The sequence below is a fragment of the Oncorhynchus kisutch genome, linkage group LG11 (assembly GCF_002021735.2).
Source record: "Oncorhynchus kisutch isolate 150728-3 linkage group LG11, Okis_V2, whole genome shotgun sequence".
NCBI classification, from domain to species: Eukaryota; Metazoa; Chordata; class Actinopteri; order Salmoniformes; family Salmonidae; genus Oncorhynchus; species Oncorhynchus kisutch.
Window position 1 is genome coordinate 24,256,271 of NC_034184.2, and position 26,963 is coordinate 24,283,233.

At 42.3% G+C, this 26,963-nt stretch overlaps 1 protein-coding gene across 1 annotated transcript in view; it reads right to left on the minus strand.

Annotated features, from left to right (window-relative positions):
- The window catches only part of LOC109898896 (zinc finger matrin-type protein 4), a 160,861-nt gene that overhangs the window by 15,413 nt on the left and 118,485 nt on the right, over positions 1-26,963 (minus strand). Inside the window, exon 6 of the mRNA XM_031835476.1 lies at positions 8,314-8,410. Coding sequence (XP_031691336.1) covers positions 8,314-8,410 — 97 coding nt within the window. The remainder of the gene's footprint in view (positions 1-8,313; positions 8,411-26,963) is intronic.

The following is a 26,963-nucleotide window of genomic DNA, read 5'->3' on the forward strand; positions in this document are numbered from 1 at the left end:
AAATAAATTGTAAATAAATATATAAATAAACAACCTGCACAAGAAAAAAAGCAGAGCTCATGCCTTTCAAGCAACTTTTTCTAAAACATCATTAGAGTCCCATCATGCAGCCACAAAACATATAGCCCAATGTTTGTACAACAACTAAAGTTACATTAATAACTCCAAATTAAGCATATAGGAGTACCTATTTCTTTGTTAAGAGCTCAACACAGACAAGCCGCATGTGCGCACTCCCTCGAATCGTTTGGAGAAAATATACTTTCTATTTTATTCAACTTTGTTCAATTGTATTCTTCATACTATAAAATAATATAAAATAATGCCACAGAATTTTGAGCAAATCTTGTCTGCTAAATGAACTAGTGTAGCCCACATCCATATGGCATAGCCAGATCAGGACCTAACATACGAACAATTCAGGGTATGCAATTCTGTTCATCTGAAATAGACTGCATTTCCGTCATATCATGTTTCTTTAGACCTGTCTAAAAATAAACAATGGATTTATTGTGAAGGCTATATTACATGGATTTATTAGACTTTTTAAAATGTAAATGTTCCAAAGGTCTGCATCAGTGGCTTATAGTGCTCTGAAATCGGAGTAGATAGGCAGAGCGAATTTACCAGCTACGTCTATCAACAGTTGTCGCAGTGACATCAATAAAAATAAAATAAAATAAAATGTTATTTGTCACATACACATGGTTAGCAGAAGTTAATGTGAGTGTAGCGAAATGCTTGTGCTTCTAGTTCCGACAATGCAGTAAAAACCAACGAGTAATCTAACCTAACAATTTCACAACATCTACCTTATACACACAAGTGTAAAGGGATGAAGAATATGTACATGTAGATACAGTGGGGAGAACAAGTATTTGATACACTGCCGATTTTGCAGGTTTTCCTACTTACAAAGCATGTAGAGGGCTGTAATTTTTATCATAGGTACACTTCAACTGTGAGAGACGGAATCTAAAACAAAAATCCAGAAAATCACATTGTATGATTTTTAAGTAATTAATTTGCATTTTATTGCATGACGTAAGTATTTGATACAACAGAAAAGCAGAACTTAATATTTGGTATAGAAACCTTTGTTTGCAATTACAGAGATCATACGTTTCCTGTAGTTCTTGACCAGGTTTGCACACACTGCAGCAGGGATTTTGGCCCACTCCTCCATACAGACCTTCTCCAGATCTTTCAGGTTTCGGGGCTGTCGCTGGGCAATACGGACTTTCAGCTCCCTCCAAAGATTTTCTATTGGGTTCAGGTCTGGAGACTGGCTAGGCCACTCCAGGACCTTGAGATGCTTCTTACGGAGCCACTCCTTAGTTACCCTGGCTGTGTGTTTCGGGTCATTGTCATGCTGGAAGACCCAGCCACGACCCATCTTCAATGCTCTTACTGAGGGAAGGAGGTTGTTGGCCAAGATCTCGCGATAACATGGCCTCATCCATCCTCCCCTCAATACGGTGCAGTCGTCCTGTCCCCTTTACAGAAAAGCATCCCCAAACAATGATGTTTCCACCTCCATGCTTCACGGTTGGGATGTTGTTCTTGGGGTTGTACTCATCCTAGCTCTATTTTTGTCTCATCAGACCACATGACCTTCTCCCATTCCTCCTCTGGATCATCCAGATGGTCATTGGCAAACTTCAGACGGGCCTGGACATGCGCTGGCTTGAGCAGGGGGACCTTGCGTGCGCTGCAGGATTGTAATTCATGACGGCGTAGTGTGTTACAAATGGTTTTCTTTGAGACTGTGGTCCCAGCTCTCTTCAGGTCATTGACCAGGTCCTGCCGTGTAGTTCTGGGCTGATCCCTCACCAGTGTTTCAAATACTTGTTCTCCCCACTGTACCTTTGACTATTGGATGTTATTATAGGCACTTTAGTATTGCCAGTGTAACAGTATAGCTTCCGTACCTTACCTCGCTCCTACCTGTGCTGGAACCAGGATCACAACGCCAACAGCCACCCTCGAAGCAGCGTTACCAATGCAGAGCAAGGGGAACAACTAAGTCTCAGAGCGAGTGACGTTTGAAACGCTATTAGCTCGCACTCCGCTAACGAGCAAGCCATTTCACATCACATCGTTACACCAGCCTAATCTCGGGAGTTGATAGGCTTGAAGTCATAAACAGCAGAGCTCATGGCAAAACGCACGAAAGTGCTGTTTGAATGAATGCTTATGAGCCTGCTGGTGCCTACCATCGCTCAGTCAGACTGCTCTATCAAATCATAGACTTAATTATAACATAGTAACACACAGAAATGCGAGCCTTAGGTCATTAATATGGTAGAATTCGGAAACTATCATCATTCCGTATTTTATCTAACGGGTGGCATCCATCAGTCTAAATATTCCTGTTACATTGCACAACCTTCAATGTCATGTCATAATTATGTAAAATTCTGGCAAATTAGTTCGCAATGAGCCAGGCGGCCCAAACTGTTGCGTATACCCTGACTCTGCGTGCAATGAACACAAGAGAAGTGACACAATTTCACCTGGTTAATATTGCCTGCTAACCTGGATTTATTTTAGCTAAATATGCAGGTTTAAAATAATATACTTCTGTGTATTTACATTTTTTTATTTTAAGAAAGGCATTGGTGTTTATGGTTAGGTACACGTTGGAGCAACGACAGTCCTTTTTCGCGAATACACACTGCATTGATTATATGCAACGCAGGACACGCTAGATAAACTAGTAATATCATCAACCATGTATAGTTATAACTAGTGATTATGATTGATTACGTTTAATGCTAGCTAGCAACTTACCTTGGCTTCTAACTGCATTCGCATAACAGGCGGGCTCCTCGTGAGGCAGGTGGTAAGAGCGTTGGACTAGTTAATCGTAAGGTTGCAAGATTGAATCCCTGAGCTGACAAGGTCAAAATCTGTCGTTCTGCCCCTGCACAAGGCAGTTAACCCACCGTTCCTAGGCCGTCATTAAAATAAGACTAACTTGCCTAGTTAAACTGACTTGCCTAGTTAAATAAAGGTGTAAAAAAATAAATACAAAAAAATCTGCAAAATCGGCGTCCACAATTACCGATTTCCGATTGTTATGAAAACTTGAAATCGGCCCTAATTAATTGGCCATTCAGATTAATCGGTCAACCTCTAATAGCTACACTGTTTGTATTCGTTCATGTTTCCGGTCACCTTGCCCTGGTTAAAAGCAGTGGTTTGCGCTTTCAGTTTTGATTGAATGCTGCCATCAATCCACGGTTTTTGGTTTGGGAATGTTTTAATAGTTGCTGTGGGCACGACATCGCCAATGCACTTGCTAATAAACTCGCTCACCGAATCAGCGTATTCGTCAATGTTGTTGTTTGACGCAATGCGGAACATATCCCAAACCACGTGGTAGACAGTCTCTTCTAGCATGCTATTGAAATTATTACTTACTTGGTGGAGTCTTCTGTTAAGCCATGTAGCTAGCTAGCTAAACAATGAAGCATAATCCCAACTCGTGACTTTACTACCCCGAATCAATATGCAGGTAGCTAACCAACCAGGTTCAATGTTAGATAGTTAATATTAGGCTATAACTAGCAAAGCAAATGGCTCTGAGATACAAATACTATTACTACACAGATTACGACACAGATCATACACGTAACATTAGCTAGCGACCCAGTCAGCTAACGTTAGCTAGCTAGCTAAAAATACACTTGAAATGAAAATTACTTTCTTACAAAATTAGAAACGTGTAATATCTGAAATGTACCTAGCTAGAGTATACATGGATGGACGTTTCTACCTCTCTGACACGGATGCCATGGTTGCCCATAGTTTGAAGATCCCCTTAGCTATCTTACTCCAGAGCAACACTTATGCAGTTCTACTATGGGATATTGTTCAAAAAAAGTTGCGTTAGAAAGGATTACCTACAAGCTCAAATAGACAGAAGCATGCTACATGGCAGATCAATCCGAACTCATCTCTCGGCATGTCCAGCCCATTCATTATCTCTACCAATCATGGCTTGCTGTCGTTTTCATTAGACTGAACCAACTAGGCTCGTAATTTAACAATTGTATTCGTATTTACAGATGACATATAAGTTTGTTATTAAGGCACATGAAAGTTCACTTGATACAGAAGGCATTTCTGCCCCCCCCAAAACACCTTTTGATAAAAAAAAGGCTCTCCTGAAGTAGTGACACATGACATATGCCTAGTTTTTTTAAACGAGTCACAAATGTGGAAAAATTGAAGGGGTCTGAATACTTTCCGAATGCACTGTATATCATAAATGTATTAGTGCAAAAATGGATGTAGCAACTAAGAATTCTAGCTTTTATATTTATTATGCATCATCAGTGAGGCAGACCATACATCTGTATCTGAAGATACATATTTTTTGTTTTATAATATGAATGTTCTCGACAGGGCTGAGTGTGTACTGGGAGTCACTTTCCCCAAATAATTAAAGATAAAAGCTAAGAACTTTGATGGTCCCTGTTGAGGGAAATGGCTCTTTACAATTTACACACACACTCACGCATGCACGCACACACACACACTCTCTCTTTAAGGCTGTTTCTATGCTTTCAGATAATCCTCAGCCACTGTCAGCTGAACTCTCATCTCCTCCACAAAGCTCCTTACGCGAGCTGAGGCTTGTCACACACACATACACCGACACACATGCATGCACACACACACGCACGCACGCATGCACACACACACACACACACACACACACACACACACACACACACACACACACACACACACACACACACACACACACACACACACACACACACACACAAACACACACACACACACACACACACACACACACAAACACCACATGCACACATTCTCTCTCTCAGTAGCTAAACACTCTGTGTACTATATTAGATAGCTTACTCCTGAGGGAGAGGAACACTCGCTTAAAATGTCCTGCCTAAAAGTCTGGAAGCCCATCAATCTGACACACTTACACAAACACACACTCACACATACAAACATACACATACACTCACTCAGCATTCTTTCTCTGCTTAAATGAGAAGCCTTCCCCATGGAACAAAGTTGAGCTTCAGTGATAAACCTCTGCTTTGTGTCTCTCTCTCTCTCTCTCTCTCTCTTTCTCTCTCTCTGTGTGTGTTATGTGACAGCTCACAAACTATGTAGCACAATAGGTTGAGACAGGGGCATTATTTGCAATCACATAATTCTCTGCCCTCTGACTATACTCTGCTAGAATAGATGCACACTGATGTGCTGTGATGCAGGAAGACACACACACGCATGCACACTCACACATACACACACAAACGCACATACACACACAGCCTCAGCGGTTAATCAGTTATTTGGGAAGCGATGGGCCAATATGTGGCTAGTGAGATGGAACCTCCTGTCTTGTTCCAGGATTCCCTGGGGAATCGATACAGGTGCGCACACAGATAAACATCTTTACAGTAACTGGAGATGACTCTTTTGACACCTTATCAATAAACACAGCCTTAAATACATACACCCAGTCTGCTTCATACATCTCTCTCTCTCGTCTCCATAACTCAGCGTTTCACAAAATCGGTCCTCTGGACCCCAAGGGGTGCACCTTTTGTTTTTTGCCCCAGCACTACACAGCTGATTCAAATAATCAACTCGTCATCAAGCTTAGATTTTTTGAATCAGCTGTGTAGTGTTTGTGCAAAAACCAAAGCATGCACCCCTTGAGGTTCCAAGGACCAAGTTTGGTAAACGCTGCCATAACTACCCCTTTCCATCACTTTGTTTCACACCCTCCCCACTCTCTCCCTTTTTCCTAAATCTCCCTGTCCTGCTCCATCAGTCTTTTTCCATCTCTTACACACACTCTCTCTCTCTCTCTCTCTCTGAGGACTTAGTCTTGCACATTCAACTCCACATAAGTCCAACTTTACTTTGAGCTGACACTGAGTCTAGCTGATTCAGTGGCCTCACAGCTAACCCTCTTCTGTTATATCCCTCTATCCCCCATCCCTTGGTTCTCTCTCTCACTCCATTCTTTATCCCTCTTCCCCCTGCACCCCTCTATCCCTCCATCTTCTCTCTTATTCACCCTTACCACCTTTGAAGCACTGAAACCTTACCTCAGTCAGCAATGGGGTGCTTACCTCTGTCCACATTAAATCTCCTCTTTATCTTCACGCACTTCTATCCTCCCTCCCTTCCCCCTTCTCTCTTTCTGTCTGTCTCTCTGTAGGGCTGTGATGGTCCTGGAATATTCGGTTATGGATGTTTGTCAGGTAAATGTCCACATTCACCGTTATAACAGAAAATAAATTGCAAAAAAAAGGCTGCTTTTTTCTCTTATCTCTGTCTGCTGCGCAGCTTCCAGCAGCAGCAGTAGCACAGCTTTGTGTTGCCTGCAGTAAACAAGTCTATCATGCATCTTTTGCACACATACACTACCATTCACAAATGTGTGGTCACTTAGAAATGTCCTTGTTTTTGATTTTTTTTCTTTCTTGGTCCATTAAAATAACATAAAATTGATCAGAAATACAGTGTAGACATTGTTAATGTTGAAATTTCTAAGCGACCCCAAACTTTTGAACGACAGTGTATATATTCTGTTTGCTAGCCTTTGTTACATGCGCTGAATACAACAGGTAGACCTTACAGTGAAATGCTTATTTACAAGCCATTAACCAACAATGCAGTTTTAAGAACAAGTAGCGAACAAGTAGCGATAACATTAGCGAGGATAAATACAGGGTTAACACTAGCACTAAATGTTACTGTCAGCAGAGATGGTATCATATTTTTTTGCATGTTTACAAATGTACACTACTGCTATTGGGTATATTAGATATATTTACATAAAAATACAACAAAATGAATGTATTAGAACGGTTCTGATGCCCATTTTGTTTTATTCATATTCTTCATCCATAATCGCTGGTTACATGGTTATACGTGACAGTCCTAACTCTCTGTCTCCCTCTGTCTTGCAATCTCTCTCTCTTACTTCCCATCTATCTCTCTCTCTCTCTTACTTCCCATTTCGCTCTAGCGCTCTCTCACTTCCCATCTCTCTCTCTCTCTTTCATTCCCATCTCTTTCACTCTCTCTCTCTCTCTCTCTGTCGTTCATTCCCATCTCTCTCTCTCTCTTTCACTTCCCATCTCTTTCGCTCTCTCTCTCTCTTTCATTCCCATCTCTCTCTGTTACTTCCCATCTCTCTTTCTCTCTCTCTCTCACTTTCATTCCCATCTCTATCTCTGTTACTTCCCATCTCTCTCTCTCTCTCTTTCATTCCCATCTCTATCTCTTTCACTTCCCATCTCTCTCTCTCTCTCTTTCATTCCCATCTCTATCTCTGTTACTTTCCATCTCTCTCTCTCTCTCTTTCATTCCCATCTCTATCTCTGTTACTTCCCATCTCTCTTTTTCTCTCTCTCTCTCTTTCACTTCCCATCTCTCTTACATCGCTCTCTCTCACATCTCGCTCTCTCTCACTTACCTCTCTCTCTCTTTCATTCCCATCTCTCTCTCTTTCAGTCCCATCTCCCTCTCTCTCTCTCTCTCTTTCACGTCCCATTTCTCTCTCTCTCTTACATATCTTTCTCCCTTACATCTCTCGCTCTCTCTCTCACACATTTCGCTCTCTCAAATACCTCTCTCTCTCGCTCTCTCTCGACAGTGTAAATCAGCTGTACTGAGTGGTGATTAGCAGACACACAGAGTAAAGGTGAAAGTCCTGCCACCCCTGTCATCTCCTCTTACAGTGATATATAAACCTCTGTTACAGATAGTGTCCGGTGTGTGTGTGTGTGTGTGTACTGAAGTCCTGTCATATACTCTCTCAGTGATCTACACACCTCTAGTTGCCATATCACACAAAGCTTCAAGTTTCTCGGCGTGCACAGTGGACCCTCTCACTTTGCCTCTTCCTCTCTGGTTTTGTCAACAAAATTAATTTATGTGTATTTGTTCTGAGAAGTACAGACAGCTAGCCAGCTATGGTTCAATTGTTGATTAATGAACTAAGTTAATTATTTGACTGCAGATGGTGGTAGAATTTTTACTCAACTTTATTTCCGATGTAATGAGAAATATATGGCTGTTGTCATATAGGCTACCCATATTGGAACCAAAGTCAATAGATTCCATGCAGAAGAGACCGAGTGCAACTGATTCCGTCTCTGGAAATGACTGTGCTGAAGTCCTGTTCACAGTTTGCACACCCATAATCTGTCTCTCTGTCATGCTCTCTCTCCCTCCTCTCTCTCTCACCTGCTCTCTCTCTCTCTCTTTCGTGAGCCATAGTTAGTGTTATCAACATACTTGTTCTGGTGCTTGGAGCCCTGGAGGTGAGCATGGTACTGTTCAATGGAGTTCAACATCACACTACATACACTGCAGGAGTAACTGCTGCGGAGACCTGATGAGAGAAAAACACACAGACATCATCATTATCATTGTTGTCGTTATTATAATTATCATCGGAATCATCATCATAATCATCATCTTCATAATCATCCTCATTGTCATCATCATCTTAATCATCATCGTCATCATGATCATCATCATCATCTTAATCATGATCATCATTGTCACCATGATCATCGTCATCATCATTGCCATCATGATCATCATCATCTTAATCATCATCATCATCATCACCATCTTAATCATCATAATCATCATCTTAATCATTATCATCATTGTCATCATCATCTTAATCATCATCATTGTCATCATGATCATCATCTTAATCATCACTGTCATCATCATCGTCATCATTGTCCTCATGATCATCATCTTAATCAACATCAGTGTCATCACCACCACTATCATAATCATTGTAAAGCATATCTAATGTACAAAGACAAGCCTACTGTATGCTTAAAAAACATATTTCCAGTGAATTACAGCTGACTCCAATGCAGAGTTACTTGAGAAAATAACTTGGGTGTAATTACTGTGGCGTTTGCAGTAAGACTCGATGATACTATACTAGTCATTAACAGAGAGCGAGAGGCATTTGAAGATCAAGATTGCTGCTGTCTGCTTTCTTCCTATGTGTATGCCAGAGCGTATGTGTGTTTTAGTGTGTGTGTGTGTGCGGTGTGTGTGTGAATGTGTGTACTTACAAGCAATGCAGATATATTACTGAGATTTTAGTGGGATGGAAGGATAGAAGAATGGAGGGGAGCCAGGCGTGTGCAGCGCTGCTGAGATGGGTGTGTTTGTGTTTGTGTTTGTGTCTGTGTGTGTGTGTGTGTGTGTGTGTGTGTGTGTGTGTGTGTGTGTGTGTGTGTGTGTGTGTGTGTGTGTGTGTGATTAGATGAACGACGCAGTAACAGATGTGAGCTAATTAGACGGTTTGCAGGTGGTCGAGAATGAAGGACCAAAAATAGACAGAGGAAGAAGAGATGAAAATGAGGGGAAAAGGGAAAGAAAAAGAGAGAGGGTAGAGAGAGATGGGGAGGGAGAGAAAGCGAGATGGAGAGAGACAGGGGAGAGAGAGAGAGTGAAGGGTGAGGGGGGGAAATGAAAGAGAGGAGAGAGAGACAGAGAGAGAGGGAGAACGAGAGGAAAATAAAAGGCAGTGAATCAGAAAAAGAGAGGGAAAGAGAAAGAGTGAGAGTGTAGGCTAGTCTCATGTTGAGATAGCTCATGGGGCCCGATTCAGACTTAGGAAAAGTCTTTAACATGATTTTGAATGTCTACTTTATCTCCGTACCCCCTACACTCAGTCGATTAGTGAATTTCAAAAACAGAATAAACTACAAAGACTATGGAGGTTTTCAAATGCAACGTGTTATGTCTGGGGCAAATCCAATGCAACACATTACTGAGTACCACTCTAAATAGTTTAAAGTATAGTGGTGGCTGAATCATGCTATGGGTATGCTTGTAATCGTTAAGGACTGGGGAGTTTTTCAGGGAAAAAAACTGAATGGAAAGCACAGGCTTAGAGGAAAACCTGGTTCAGTCTGCTTTCCACCAGACACTGGTAGATGAATTCACCTTTCAGCAGGACAATAACCTAAAACACAAGGCCAAATCTACACTGTAGTTCCTTACCAAGACAGTGAATGTTCCTGAGTTACAGTTGTGACTTAAATCAACTTGAAAATCTATGGCAAAACCTGAAAATGGTTGACTAGCAAAGATCAACAACCGATTTGACAGAGATTGCTCAGGGCATGTGCTCCAGGCATATGCTGACCAACTGGCAGGTGTCTTAACTGACATTTTCAACATGTCCCTGAGTCTGTAATAGTCTGTAATACCAACATGTTTCAAGCAGACCACCATAGTCCCTGTGCCCAAGAACACGAAGGCAACCTGCCTAAATGACTACAGACCCGTAGCACTCACGTCTGTAGCCATGAAGTGCTTTCAAAGGCAGGTAATGGGTCACATCAACAGCACTATCCCAGAAACCCTAGACCCACTCCAATGTGCATACTGCTCAAACAGATCCACAGATGATACAATCTCTATTGCACCCCACACTGCCCTTTCCCACCTGGACATGTGAGAATGCTATTCATTGACTACAGATCAGTGTTCAACACCATAGTACCCTCAATGCTCATCACTAAGCTAAGGCTCCTGGGACTAAACACCTCCCTCTGCAACTGGATCCTGGACTTCCTGATGGGCCACCCCCAGGTGGTGAGGGTAGGTAGCAACACATCTGCCACACTGATCCTCAAACCCTGGAGCCCCTCAGGGGCGCGTGCTCAGTCCCCTCCTGTACTCCCTGTTCACCCATGATTGCATGGCCAGGCACGACTCCAACACCATCATTAAGTTTGCAGACGACACAACAGTGGTAGGCCTGATCACCGACAACGACGAGACAGCCTATAGGGAGGAGGTCAGACATCTGGCCAGAATAAAAACCTATCCCTCAACGTAACCAAGACTAAAGAGGTGATTGTGGACAACAGGAAAAGGAGGACCGAGCACGCCCCCATTCTCATCGACGGGGCTGTAGTGGAGCAGGTTGAGAGCTTCAAGTTCCTTGGTGTTCACATCACCAACAAACTAGAATGGTCCAAAAACACCAAGACAGTCGTGAAGAGGGCATGACAAAGCCTATTCCCCCTCAGGAAACTAAAAAGATTTGGCATGGGGCTTCAGATCCTCGAAAGGTTCAACAGCTGCAACATCGAGAGCATCCTGGTTGCGTCACTGCCTGGTACGGAAATTTCTCGGCTTCCGACCGCAAAGCACTACAGAGGGTAATGGGTACGGCCCAGTACATCACTGGGGCTAAGCTGCCTGCCATCCAGGACCTCTACACCAGGCGGTGTCAGAGGAAGGCCCTAAGAATTGTCAAAGATCCCAGCCACCTCAGTCATAGACTGTTCTCTCTACTGCCGCATGGCAAGCGGTACCGAAGTGCCAAGTCTAGGAAAAAAGTCTTCAGATTTGATCCCCAAGCCATAAGACTCCTGAACAGGTAATCAAATGGCTACCCAGACTATTTGCATTGTGTGCCCCCCAACCCCTCTTTTACGCTGCTGCTACGCTCTGTTTATCATATATGTATAGTAACTTTAACTATACATTCATGTACATACTACCTCAATTGGCCCGACCAACCAGTTCCCCTGCACATTGGCTAACCTGGCTATCTGCATTGTGTCCCGCCACCCACCACCTGCCAACCCCTCTTTTATGTTACTGCTACTCTCTGTTCATCATATATGCATAGTCCCTTTAACCATATCTACATGTACAGTGGGGCAAAAAAGTATTTAGTCAGCCACCAATTGTGCAAGTTCTCCCACTTAAAAAGATGAGAGAGGCCTATAATTTTCATCATAGGTACACTTCAAATATGACAGACAAAATGAGGGGAAAAAATCCAGAAAATCACATTGTAGGATTTTTTATGAATTTATTTGCAAATTATACTACCTCAATCAGCCCGAATAACCGGTGCCTATATATAGCATCGCTACTCTTATAGCCTCACTACTGTATATAGCCTCACTACTGTTATTTTATTTTTTTAATGTTGTTTTTTAAGGTTTTGTGACTTGCAAAGTCATTGAAGAGGAGTGGCACAACATTCCACAGGCCACAATCATCAGCCTGATCAACTCTATGGGAAGGAGATGTGTTACGCTGCATGAGGAAAATGGTGGTCACACCAGATACTAACTGGTTTTCTGATCCACGCCCCTACTTTTATTTAAGGTATCTTTGACCAACAGATGCATATCTGTATTCCCAGTCATGTGAATTCCATAGATTAGTTCCTAATTCATTTTATATGAACTGTAACTCAGTAAAATCTTTTGCATGTTGCGTTTATGTTTTTGATCAGTGTATAATAGGGAGAATAGTGTACAGTAGTAGGCTATACCCTCATCTATTGCCTGTACTAACCATTGAACTGTATGATGACGAGGCCAAATATTGCACCATGTGTTGGGTTCAAACTGTTACAGCTTGGTCTGCGCTCTGCTCCATATCTATTGAATTAGCCTATATATATTTTATATATTATCAACCGTTACTAATGATCCTTAGCAACAACCACACAGCCGTTACGCCGTTTACAAAGGAAGCAAATTAAGGTAAGTATAACTGTGCAATTAAATGGAATGATAATGTAGGCTATACCAAAGGAACTAACAATAAATTGTGGTTGAATTGCATGCTATTCTTATGCTAAAGTTCTAGGTCAGAATACGCATAGAAAGGAAGTGCACAAAAAGGGAATTACGTTCACTTTACGCATGCTTAACTCGGGTCGGGCTCAATGTGAGCTGGCCGTAACATCTATAGAACACTGCATGCATCCAGAAAACGGATGCATTAGTTAGGGGTGTGCTGAGTACCCTGACAAAATCCAGGTAGAATCAGGAATTCCCCAGGGCAGCTGTCTAGGCCCCTTACTTGGGTAAAGCCAGTGTGTCTAGGTATGCAGATGATTCAACACTATACACGTCAGCTACCACAACGACTGAAATGACTGCAACACTTAACAAAGAGCTACAGTTAGTTTCAGAATGGGTGGCAAGGAATAAGTTAGTCTTAAATATTTCAAAAACTAAAAGCATTGTATTTGGGACAAATCATTCACTAAACACTACTAAACCCCACACGTCAACTAAATATTGCAATGAATATTGTGGTAATTGAGCAAAACTGAGGAGACAAAACTGCTTGGAGTAACCATGGATTGTAAACTGTCATGGTCAAAACATATTAATACATCCATAGCTAAGATGGGGAGAAGTCTGTCCATAATATAGCACTGTTCTATATTCTTAACAGCACTATCAAGGCAGGTCCTAACAGTAGTCCATGACTACTGTTCAGTCATGTGGTCAGGTGCCACAAAGAAGGAATTAGGAAAATTGCAATGGTCTCAGAACAGGGTAGCACAGCTGGCCCTTGGATGTACACAGAGAGTTAATATTAATAATATGCTTGTCAATCTCTCCTGGCTAAAAGTGGAGGAGATATTCTCTTCATCACTACTTGTTTTTGTGAGAGGTATTGACATGTGTAATGCACCAAGCTGTCTGTTTGAGCTGCTGGCACACAGCTCAGACACCTATGCATACCCAACAAGACATGCCACCAGAGGTTTCTTCACAGTCCCTAAGTCCAGAACACAGTACTACATAGAGCCATAACTACATGGAACTCTATTCCACATCAAGTAACACATGCGAGAAGTAAAATGTTATTGTGGTAGAAGAGTAGGGGCCTGAAGGCACACACTTAAGTTTAAAAAAATTAATTAACTGCTTTAATTTTGCTGGACCCCAGGAAGAGGCAGCAGCTAACGGTGATTCATAATAAATACAAATAAAAACAAATACAAAATTAGTATGGTAATGGATACTTGGATTTTTGCTGTCGTGGGCCTTTAACCCTCAAACTACCAACATATTTTACATACAGTATATTGATTACCAATTGGGGTCAATTTGACCCAAAGAATAAACTATTTGAAAAAACAACAGTAATAGCAAAATATCAACTTAATTCTTATCAAACCATCATTAGATATGTAAATATTCTAATCAGAAAAAAAATCTTACCAAAACAGACTGTTAATTAAAAAAAGGACAGTTATTTAGCATATTCTGTAAAACAGCTTTTTTATAAAGTATAATCCACATTAGTACTAAAAAGCTGATTTACCATCATTTAATTGTAGTGTCATTTCGTTTTTAGAAAAAAATGTATATAAGTGACATTACACCAACATTTCAAATATTCTTTATTTTATTGACAAAACGTGATATTCCATTGAGACACAATGACCAAACATATGGGTAAAATATGGCTTAGTTTTCTTTATTTACTTACCCAAAGACAGCATTAGCAGTGCTGCTAGTGAAACACTGGGAGTGGTAGGGCCTATGGCAGGATGCGTATGTTTTATTTATTTGGGCCTCAAAGTCATTTCAAAGCAAATGTTATAGAAACCAAAATACCATAAATTGCACATACAGAATATTTGAGGGTGTTGATTTTTTTTCAGAAGATACACACCAACACAGCACTCAGACATTCAGAAGGTAGCTCCCTCTGGTGGTATGGGTAACTTGTAATGTCTCCAAAGAAATCTGTTTTCAGAAAATGGTCCTATCTCTTACATGAATATCGAAAGAATTTGTTTTTTGGCTGGGGTCAAAAATGACCCCAATGCAAATATAAGTCTAGATTGATACCAAACCACTAAACAATTATTTAGACGTAATGACAAAGTCATGAACATTTGGATTAATGATAATTAACCACTTTTGGGCTGTGATCAAAAAAATGACTCTGGGGTAAAAATGACCCCAGTTGGTATAACTCTAATTTATGTCATTTGAAAGAAAACATATAAGCGCATAAGGTATCTTTTGAATAAAGTGACCCCTTTGTATTTGAAATATTTATGGACTTCCACACTGAGAGGCTATAACTAGACAGGAAATGTCACCCAGAGAACAAAATGATTTTACGTGATAACACAGTGTCCAGCACATTCACATATTCAGAAAATAATTGGTTGGAGGTCTTTTACTATCCCTGCAGTCATTGTGGTTGTGTGTGTTTGTGTGTGTGTCCGTGTGCCAGTATGCTCATTTCTCTACTTTCATTACTGTCAGATTTATGAGTTGGTGATGTGCTCCATGACCCTTTGACCTTTTGAGGCAGTAATTGGCAAAGTATGTTGGAAGATGAAGTACTAGCTAATATACACCAGAGGAGAGACAGGTCACTGCTGGGATGAGGCCAGGACTGTATAATGTAGTATATCACAGCCCCCAAACACAAACACACACTTAATATTCCTTTCTGAAGCTACGGGTGGGCAATGTAAAAGCGTTGAACGTGTGGCTTATTGTGGGCACGGCTTTTAGTTTGTTATTTTTGCCCACCCGTGAGAGTGAATTCCAGTTAATGTGGTCTATTCGTTATTCAAACAAAAACTGCCAGCGTCTGTAATAAGATATAAGGTTACTATGTTAAGGTAGTAAATGCTTGGATATGATTTTGTGGCTACTAAATGTGAAAGTATTGTGAAAAGAATATGTTATTCAACCAATTAAATGTATTGATTTACAGGGAATTTAGGTAATTGCTTGTAACCCAATTGAAGAAATGTGGATAGGTCATTCCAAATAAAAAAAATGACACTTGGAACAAGATAAAAAAATTGTTCGTATTTACATGAAATATTAGTTTGTTTTTGATATTTAATGGGTATAATAGGTTGCAACTTGAAATATAGGTTAGGTAATAATCAAATAAAACAGTGTCATTAAATCCTATATTTGGTTTCAACAAATATAATATTTTTCAACAGAGAATACATAACTTATTTACCTGTAACCAGTTCAAGTAATCTTTTCAGGTTGATCCAAAGAGGATTATTTTTACAGTGCATGGATTCAAGGACTGGCCATCCATGATATCAATATTATAGTTTTAACCATGTATTGAGGCTACACAAGGTTTCTTAACATCTACATTATCTACAAACAGTGGAGTAAAACAAACTTCTATTTTGGGTTCTGATAGGGTATGACACATGAACTAAGCTCATGAGGCATTTATAACTTGTATTCTTCAATTATCAATGGGTATACTGTATATCATAAATGTATTAGTGCAAAAATGGGTGTAGCAACTAAGGATTCTAGGTAAGCATGTTGTTATGCATCATCAGTGAGGCAGACCATACATCTGTATCTGACAAGAATTTATTTTATTTTATGAATGTTCTCGACAGGGCTGAGTGTGTACTGGGAGTCACTTTCCCCAAATAATTAAAGATAAAAGCTAAGAACTTTGATGGTCCCTGTTGAGGGAAATGGCTCTTTACAATTTACACACATGCACAAACACACACACACACACACTCTCTCTCTCTTTATGGCTGTTTCTATGCTTTCAGATAATCCTCAGCCACTGTCAGCTGAACTCTCATCTCCTTCACAAAGCTCCTTACGCGAGCTGAGGCTTGTCACACACATACACGCACACACACGAACAGACACACACACACACACACACTTAATTTCCCTTTCTAAAGTTATAAAAGACATCATTGAGAATGGCGAGAAATGTATGTTTGGGCTTAAGGGTTGATGGTGTGTGTGTGGTGACAGAGATGATTGGTGTCATCCTCCTTTGTTCCTCCTCAGTTTATGAGCGCACATTACAGTATTTTGCGATTACTTACACACTTGTTGCGGAATTTGGCTCATTGAGTCAAAACTCTACACACAAGCCAAATAAGACACAACACTTGGAGATAAACATCTCACTTCTATGTCAAAATGAAACTCTGCAATCAAAACCTAACAATCCTTTTTCAAAATGGCATTTTTGTAACAAAATGATACACACATGCACCATTTGAATGACTCTTTCAAAGCAGCAACAACACACTGATGTACTTTATACAAAAGACTGCTGTCTTTAATACGTTGTATTCCTTTTTAATTTTCTCATACAGGCTTCTGTGAAAGACTGTTCCAGTACAGTACATCTACTCACATTTCAATGAACACAAAACTAGAAAGGCTTCAGAAAAAAAATATCCAGCTTATTTTTTTTGCCATTGCAGGTTTTTACAACAACAAAAAAGCACAAAGGAAAATTGAATTACAGTACAGTAATAAAACAATATGTTACTGTAAACTCAAAGAAACAAAATTAATTACAGTAAAATTACAGTGCAATGGTAAACAAAAAATAGTATTGTAAGGGATTGTAAAGGATGGGGTGGATGGTTATGGATCCTGCCTTCTGTTAGGGTCTGCCCACATCACCTCATCCACATCACAAGCAATGTCATCCATGGCTAGGCAATGGGAAAAATATTGCCTTTCCAACCCTGGACTTACCCCACTTCTGTCTTCGCATACCTCTTCCATTGCCTGCAGAGGAGGCAGGTGGGCATGTGGTTGGCGGTCATACACCTTCCAACGCCAAGCCGAAAATAATTCCTCAATCGGATTGAGAAATGGGGAGTACACATCGCAAGTATACAACTGTGAAGTTATTGTGGTTGGTGAATCAGTCCCTGACCAGAGCAGCCCGGTGGAAACTAACATTATCCCAGATAACCACAAACCTAGGTTGCTCTGGTCCGTCCTGTACAACTGCATTATGTAGTGCATCCAGAAATATGATTATGTGTGCAGTATTGTAGGGACCTAGGGTGGCATGGTGATGGAGAATTCCTTGCAGATGGCGGCACACAAGGGGATATTTCCCTTGCACTGCCCAGGGACATTCTTTGTCCTATAACATTTCGGCCCCGACGCCTGGTTTTAGCTAGATTGAATCCAGCTTCATCAATGAAAATGAACTCATGAGGCTGTGCAGCTGCGTCAAAGTCCAGGACTCTGTAACTGAAAATGCATACACCGTACCGTGAATATGGTGTAACTCAAAACACAGGACTACAATGTCTACATTTTCACACAAGGATGGGGGTGGGTTGGGTCAGACACATTCAGTCAAAACTACAAGCTACAGGTAAGGCAGGTGCCCCCACAGACAACCACCTCCCCCCAACCCCAGAATGGGGGCACCTGCCTAGGTCACATACTGCTTTGTCTGAATGTATCTATGCAGTGCCAAAAGGACACAATCTATTGCCACTATATTGTATTACAGTATAATACAGTGACACTTACTTGCACATAGTCATTGTGAAGGTCTTTCACTCTAACGCTGTTCCTCTCAAATGGAACGCTGTACAGCTGCTTCATCGTAAGTTGGTATTGATGCAAGATGCGGCAGAGTGTCGACATACTGACACAGTTGATATTATTGAATGTTATGTGATCTGCGATGATTTGCTCTCGTAATTGATGTAGGCGGATGGTGTTGTTTGCCAACACTAGATTGACAATGGCCAGTTCCTGTTCATGGGTGAACAGACGTTGCCTTCCACCCTCAGGTCATCTGGCAGTTCTGTAGAAAATGCAAGAATATGATGTCATTGCCTAGGTTCTTTTTTATATACAGTGCCTTGCAAAAGTATTCATCCCCCTTGGCATTTTTCCTATTTTGTTGCATTACATCCTGTAATTTAAATGAATTTTTATTTGGATTTCATGTAATGGACATACACAAAATAGTTTAAATTGGTGAAGTGAAATGGGAAAAATAACTTGTTTAAAAATAAAAAAAAAAACAACAACTGAAAAGTGGTGCGTGCATATGTGTTCACCCCCTTTGCTATGAAGCCCCTAAATAAGATCTGGTGCAACCAATTACCTTCAGAAGTCACATAATTAGTTAAACAAAGTCCACCTATGTGCAATCTAAGTGTCACAGGACCTGTCACATGATCTCAATATATATACCTGTTCTGAAAGGCCCCAGAGTCTGCAACACCACTAAGCATGTGGCACCACCAAGCAAGCGACACCATGAAGACCAAGGAGCTCTCCAAACAGGTCAGGGACAAAGTTGTGGAGAAGTAAAGATCAGGGTTGGGCTATAAAAACATATCTGAAACGTTTAACATCCCACAGAGCACCATTAAATCTATTAAATCTATTAAACCATTAAATCTATTATTTTAAAAAACAACGATGGACACTTACCACACCACATCTTGGTCGGATCCTTGCTACACCTCCTATTCAGACGAAGAGGAGGAAAAATCTTACAGAATCACCCACCAACCAAGGACCAAGCGGTGTGGCAGGAGCCGCAGCAGCAGCAACAGCAGCGGCCAGCATCACAAGACTCCTGGACATGGGAGGAGATTTTGAATAGAGAAAGACCCTGGGCACAGGCTGGGGAATATCGCCGCCCCAAAGCAGAGCTGGAGGCAGCGAAAGCTGAGCGGCGGCGATATGAGGAGGCAGCACGGCAGCGCGACAGGTACGAGAGGCAGCCCCCCCCCCCCCAAAAAAAATGTGGGGGGCACACAAGGAGTGTGGCTAAGCCAGGTAGCAGATCTGAGCTCACTCCTCGTGCTTATTATAAACAGCGCATTACTTGTCAGGCACCGTGTTATGCAGTTAAGCGCACGGTGTCGCCAGTACATGCCCATAGCCCGGTGCGCTGTAGGGCAGCCCCCCGAAAGTGTCATGCGAGTGTGGGCATTCAGCCAGGGCGTATGGTGCCTGCTCAGCATGTCTGGTCGCCGGTACGCCGTTTCGGTCCAGGGTATCCTGCGCCGGCTCTGCGTGCTGTGTCTCCGGGGCGCTGGGAGGGTGCAGTGTGTCCTATGCCTGCGCTCCGCTCGTGCCGGGCAAATGTGGGAGTAGAGCCTAAGGGAGAGGTGTGTGTAGTAGGCTCTAGATCTCCCGTGCTTACCCACAGCCCGGTTCAACCTGTGCCTGCATTCTGGAGGGTCCTGGCTAGAGTAGTTACCCAGCCTGGGGGAGTGGTGCCAAGGCTGCGCACCAGAGCTCCAGTGCTCCCCCACAGCCCAGTCCATCAGGTGCCTACTCCTAACACCAAGCTTCCTGGAGGTCTCCCCAGCCTGGTGGGTCCTGTGGCAGCCCCACGCACCAGGCTGTCTCTCTGTCTCCTCCCTGTCCAGAGCTGCTAGAGTCTCCCGTCTGTTCAGCGCTGCTAGAGTCTCCAGCCTGTCCAGAGCTGCTAGAGTCTCCCGCCTGTCCACAGCTGCTAGAGTCTCCCGCCTGTCCAGAGCTGCTAGAGTCTCCCGCCTGTCCAGAGCTGCTAGAGTCTCCCGCATGTCCAGAGCTGTTAGTCTCCCGCCTGTCCAGAGCTGCTCGAGTCTCCCGCCTGTCCAGAGCTGCTAGAGTCTCCCGCCTGTCCAGAGCTGCTAGAGTCTCCCGCCTGTCCAGAGCTGCTAGAGTCTCCTGCCTGTCTAGAGCTGCTAGAGTCACCAACCTGTCCAGAGCTGCTAGAGTCTCCCGCCTGTCCAGAGCTGCTAGAGTCTCCCGTCTGTCATGAGCCGCCAGTCTGTCATGAGCCACCAGTCAGCATGGAGCCGCCAGTCAGCATGGAGCCGCCAGAGCTGAGCTTGGAGCCGCCAGTCTGTCATGAGCCGCCAGTCTGTCATGAGCCGGCCGTCAGCCAGGGGCCGTCAGCCAGGAGCCGCCAGAGCCGCCAGTCAGCCAGGAGCTGCCAGAATCGCCAGTCAGCCAGGAGCTGCCAGAACCCTCAACCAGCTAGGAGCTGGCAGAGCCGTCAGTCAGCCAGGAGCTGCCAGAGCCGTCAGTCAGCCAGAAGCTGCCAGAGCCGTCAACCAGCCAGAGCTACCTCTCAGTCCTGAGCTACCTCTCAGTCCTGAGCTACCTCTCAGCCCTGAGCTACCCCTCAGTCCTGAGCTACCCCTCAGTCCTGAGCTACCCCTCAGTCCTGAGCTACCCCTCAGTCCTGAACTACCCCTCAGTCCGGAGGAGTTTGTTAAGTCCGGAGGTGTCCTTCAGTCCTGTCGGCCTATTTATTAGGGTTCTCAAGTCAGGGTCGGTGGCAAGGGTCGCCGTTCCTAGGAGGCCACAGAGGCGGACTAAGACTATGGTGGAGTGGGGTCCACGTCCAGCGCCAGAGCCGCCACTGCGGACAGATGCCCACCCAGACCCTCCCCTATAGGTTCAGGTTTTGCGGCTGGAGTCCACACCTTGGGGGGCCCCAAGTTCTTGTGTTATTTGTTTGTTTTAGTTGGTCAGGACGTGAGTTGGGTGGGCATTCTATGTTTTGTGTTTCTAGGTTGGTTTTCTGTGTTCGGCCTAGTATGGTTCTCAATCAGAGGCAGGTGTCGTTAGTTGTCTCTGATTGAGAATCATACTTAGGTAGCCTGGGTTTCACTGTTGTTTTGTGGGTGATTGTTTCCGTGTCTTCAGACGAAGAGGAGGAAAACCCTTACAGGCAGGGACTGGAAAACTGGTCAGAATTGAAGGAATGATGGATGGCGCTAAATATAGAAAAATTCTTGAGGTGAAACCTGTTTCAGTCTTCCAGAGATTTGAAACTGGGTCGGATGTTCACCTTCCAGCAGTATAATGACGCTAAGCATAATGCTAAAGCAACACTCGAATGGTTTAAATGGAAACATTTAAATGTCTTGGAATGGCCTAGTCAAAGCCCAGACCTCAATCCAATTGAGAATCTGTGGTAAGACTTAAAGATAGCTGTACACCATCCAACTTGAAGGAGCTGGAGCAGTTTTGGCTTGAAGAATGGGCAAAAATCTCAGTGGCTAGATGTGCCAAGCTTATAGAGACATACCCCAAGAGACTTGCAGCTGTAATTGCTGCAAAAGGTGACTCTTCAAAGTATTGACTTTAGGGGAGGGGGGGGTGAATAGTTATGCACGCTCAAGTTTTCAGTTTTTTGTCTTATTTCTTGTTTGTTTCACATAAAAAATTATATTGCATCTTCAAAGTGGTAGGCATGTTGTGTAAATCAAATGATACAAACCCCCCCAAAATACATTTTAATTCCAGGTTGTAAGGCAACAAAATAGGAAAAATGCCAAGGGGGTTGAATACTTTCGCAAGCCACTGTACTGTACTGTCATACTGTACACAATAACATCAAAACTGTATTACATGTACTTCACAGCACTATACCTATTTTTTGGTTCACTGAAGAGCATAGATCTAATATTGTAGGACTATATTGTATTGTACTGTGATGCAGAATGATGTGCAACAATTACATAGGTACAGTCTTGTGTAGAAAGTTGAAGACATACCTGTTCTGCAGTCTAAATGTCCGTATTATGGATGCTACCGTGTAGCAACACAGGTTGGGTTGGACTCTCTGCCCAGCCTCCCTCATCATCAGGCCATGATTTATGACATGATCCCACCAAAGTAACCCTAAAGTCATCAGAAATATGTCTCAGTCTGCCTGGTTCCCTTCATTGTTCTTGTCCTAGTCCTCCTCCTACTCCTCTTCCTCTTCCTCTCGCTCTCACTGCCTCCATGTTTGCAAAGTGAGCGTACCTGAGGTCTATCTGTAGTGCTAAGGCTCAGACTAATTGGTGTTCTATTACTGTATGTAAGTGTTTTCATGTGTGGGTGTTGCCAATTTCAAGCATGTTTTGCATTTTGAATAGAAGAGTTTTCCCAATGATTGCAAACGATTTCATTCTTGAACGAAGTGTCTAATGTAAGAAACAGTGTGTAGTGTTTTGCAAGTGTGTTGCAGAATTGCAAACAAAGTGCAAACAAAGTGCAATGTGTGTTGCAGAATTGGAAATAAAGCGCAAAGCAGAAAATGTGTTTGTGCTTTTGGTGCCTTTGTTAAAGGCATGGTTACAAAAGTTAAGGTTTTGATGCTCTTGTCTAAGCATTCACTTTCAGTGTGTAAGCAATCGGCAAAAACTGTAATAATTGTTTTGTCATTTTTTTAGAGGGGAAATGTGTGTGTGTGTGTGTGTATATGCATTACATGACCAAAAGTACGTGGACACCTGCTATTCGAACATCTCATTCCAAAATCATGGGCATTAATATAGAGTTGGTCCCCCATTTGCTGCTATAACAGCCTCCACTCTTCTGGAAAGGCTTTCCACTAGATGTTGGAACATTGCTGCAGGGACTTGCTTCCATTCAGACACAAGAGTAATAGTGAGGTCGAGAACTGATGTTGGGTAATTAGGCCTGGCTCGCAGTCAGCATTCCAATTCGTCCCAAAGGTGTTCGATGGGGTTGAGGTCAGGGTTCTGTGCTGGCCAGTCAAGTTCTTTCACAGTGATCTCGACAAACCATTTCTTGATGGACCTCACTTTGTGCACGGGTGCATTGTCAGGAAAGGGCCTTCTCCAAACTGTTGCCACAAAGTTGGAAGCACAGAATTGTCTAGAATGTCATTATATGCTGTAGCCATTAAGATTTCCCTGTGTAAGGGCTATTTGACCAAGAAGCAGAGTGATGGAGTGCTGCATCAGATGACCTGGCCTCACCCGAACTCAACCCAATGGAGATGGTTTGGGAGGGGATGGACTGTGAAGGAAAAAAATCCAACAAGTGCTCAGCATATCTGGGAACTCCTTCAAGACTGTTGGAAAAGCATTCCAGGTGAAGCTGGTTGAGAGAATGCCAAGAGTGTGCAAAGCTGTCATCAAGACAAATGGTGATTTGATTTGTTTAACCATTTTTGGGTCGCTACATGATTCCATATGTGTTATTTCATAATTTTGATGTAGTAGAAATAAAGAAAAACCCTGGAATGAGTAGGTGTGTCTAAACTTTTGACTGGTACTGTAAATGTTTGTGTGGATGTGTGTGAATGATGTCAATGCTGCATACTTGTTTCCATGAATATAACGCTTTGATTAATGTTTCCGACACGACGGGCCCGGGCTGACCGAATGCTGCTTCGTAAATAAACACACACACACACTGTGACTCATTGGTGCGTAGTGAATAATGTCATTATCCGGGAGGCCACAGCATGTTCTAATACATGATAATTACACACAGAGAATGTGTGTCAGAGTGTGTGTGCTGGTGAATGTGTGTGTGTTTGTGTTATCATTTAACCTAATTAAACTCAGGAGTGGTGAATCTGCAGATGCATCACTCAGGATAGAGCAATGTGTACATGCAGATGTATGAGATTGTGTGTGTTCGTATGCATGCGATCTGACATGCGATCAGACAGATCGCTCAAGAGTGACTTCGAAATTGGACGTCTATCCATGTCCCGAGGAAGTCGGTAAATGCCTTCAAAACTGGTCACAAGGGGCAACTATTGAGCGCCATTAACATGAAGTAGGCTTGGGTTTTGCTAGCGTGTTGTGGATGTTCGATGTGGATGTGGACTCCGTATGTTCGATCCCTTTGCCAAGCCTTAACCCTTACTTAAACATTCAGATTTTTTTGTATTTTGTATTTATTATGGATCGCCATTAGCTACCCTTCCTGGGGTCGAGAAAAATTAAGGCAGTTTATACAATTTGAAAACACTACAATGCATTCACAGATTTCACAACACTGTGTGCCCTCAGGCCCCTACTCCACAACTACCACATATCTACAGTACTAAATCCATGTGTATGTATAGTGCGTATGTTATCGTATGTGTGTGTGTGTATGCATGTGTCTGTGCCAATGTTTGTGTTGCTTCACAGTCCCCACTGTTCCATAAGGTGTTTTTTATCTGTTTTTTTAATCTAATTTTATTGCTTGCGTCAGTTACTTGATGTGGAATAGAGTTCCATGTAGTCATGGCTCTATGTAGTACTGTGTGCATCTCATAGTCTGTTCTGGACTTGGGGACTATGAAGAAACCTCTTGTGGTACGTCTTGTGGGGTATGCATGGGTGTCCGAGCTGTGTGCCAGTAGTTTAGACAGACAGCTCGGTGGATTCAACATGTCAAACAAACAAACAAACAAATACAAGTAGTGATGAAGTCAATCTCTCCTCAACTTTGAGCCAGGAGAGATTGACATGCATATTATTAATATTAGCTCTCTGTGTACATCCAAGGGCCAGCCGTGCTGCCCTGTTCTGAGCCAATTGCAATTTTCCTAAGTCCTTTTTTGTGGCACCTGACCACACGACTGAACAGTAGTCAAGGTGTGACAAAACTAGGGCCTGTAGGACCTGCCTTGTTGATAGTGCTGTTAAGAAGGTAGAGCAGCACTTTATTATGGACAGACTTAGCCTCTACAGTACTGCATCAATATGTTTTGACCATGACAGTTTACAATCTAGTGTTACTCCAAGCAATTTAGTCATCTCAACTTGCTCAATTTATACATTATTTATTACAAGATTTAGTTAAGGTTTAGGGTTTAGTGAGTGTTTTGTTCCAAATACAATGCTTTTAGTTTTAGAAATATTTAGGGCTAACTTATTCATTGCCACCCACTCTGAAAGTAACTGCAGCTTTTTGTTGAGTGTTGGAGTCATTTCAGTCGCTGTGTTAGCTGATGTGTATAGTGTTGAGTCATTTCAGTCGCTGTGTTAGCTGATGTGTATAGTGTTGAGTCATTTCAGTCGCTGTGTTAGCTGATGTGTATAGTGTTGAGTCATTTCAGTCGCTGTGTTAGCTGATGTGTATAGTGTTGAGTCATTTCAGTCGCTGTGTTAGCTGATGTGTATAGTGTTGAGTCATTTCAGTCGCTGTGTTAGCTGATGTGTATAGTGTTGAGTCATTTCAGTCGCTGTGTTAGCTGATGTGTATAGTGTTGAGTCATTTCAGTCGCTGTGTTAGCTGATGTGTATAGTGTTGAGTCATTTCAGTCGCTGTGTTAGCTGATGTGTATAGTGTTGAGTCATCCGCATACGTAGAAACTGTGGTATGTCGTTAGTAAAAATTGTTAGTAAAATGATTGCCTAAACTTAATGGTTTAACCTTATCCAAAATCTTAACCCTTAATCTTTAAAATTTGACATTTGGAGAAACCGAACGATACTGAGCAGACGGAGTCAACCAAGGGTGTCAAAAGCACTTCGAAATTTGATGTTTGGAGAAACTTAAATAAATGTCTAATTCTGCTGTGAGACTGTGAGAGCCTGTTGTGAGTTTTATGAACATACAGTATGTGTTTGTGGATATGAGTGTGTGTGTGTAATGGTGAGTGTGTGTGTGTGTTTATGGATGTGTATGTGTGTGTGTGTGTAAGGGTGAGTGTATGTGTGTGGGCGTGCATGCGTGAGAAAGTAATATAATAATATATTCTGTTATATCCTCTTCTCTTCAGCTCTAACCTCAGTCCCCAGACTCATTGGTAACTATATAACCCTGCATTTATCTGGTCCATGAATAAATATACTAATCACTGACAGAGTTAAACCAGGTGAGAATGCCAGTATTAAATTGAATGAATTACGAAACAATAGAAAAGCTGTATTAAAAAATGTGTCCTGTTGCATAGACCATAAAGAAACAAAGTCATTTAGAAGTCATTTGTAGAGTGGGAGAGGAGAGCATGTAAGAGGAGTGTGTGTGTTTGTGTGTGTGTGGTGTGCATATGGGTGCGTGCCTGTGCACCTAAGTTTGAACTTAATTTCCCCTTAGTTGAATCACAAAGTGCCTTCAGAAAGTATTCAAACTAGAGATGCACCGATACAACATTTTTGGCCGATACCGGTACCCAATATTTTCCTTGACAAAAAAACAAACAATACCGATACCGATATTTAAAATTGTTGTGGCCTTTTAAGCATTCTAATACAGTTAAATAGTTAACACACACACATGGACGCAGTGGTCACTACAGTCCCTGTTTCGAATCCAGGCTGTATCACATCACAATTGACCCAGCGTCTTCCGGGTTTTGCCAGGGTAGGCCGTTACTGGAAATAAACATTTGTTCTTAACTTTCTTGCCTAGTTAATAAAGATTACACACACACCACACTGACCAAAATTTTTTTTGTTGGCATTTAGGTATGTACCCATTCCCAGTAAAACATGATCAAAAGCTACAGTATTTCTTTCACTTACTTGCTGTGCTGTTTCGTTCATTTGTTCAGTCGTTTCATTCTCAACTAGGATTTCTCATACTATGGAACGCAGTTTGGTTCTTTGCGTGTCAAATAACACT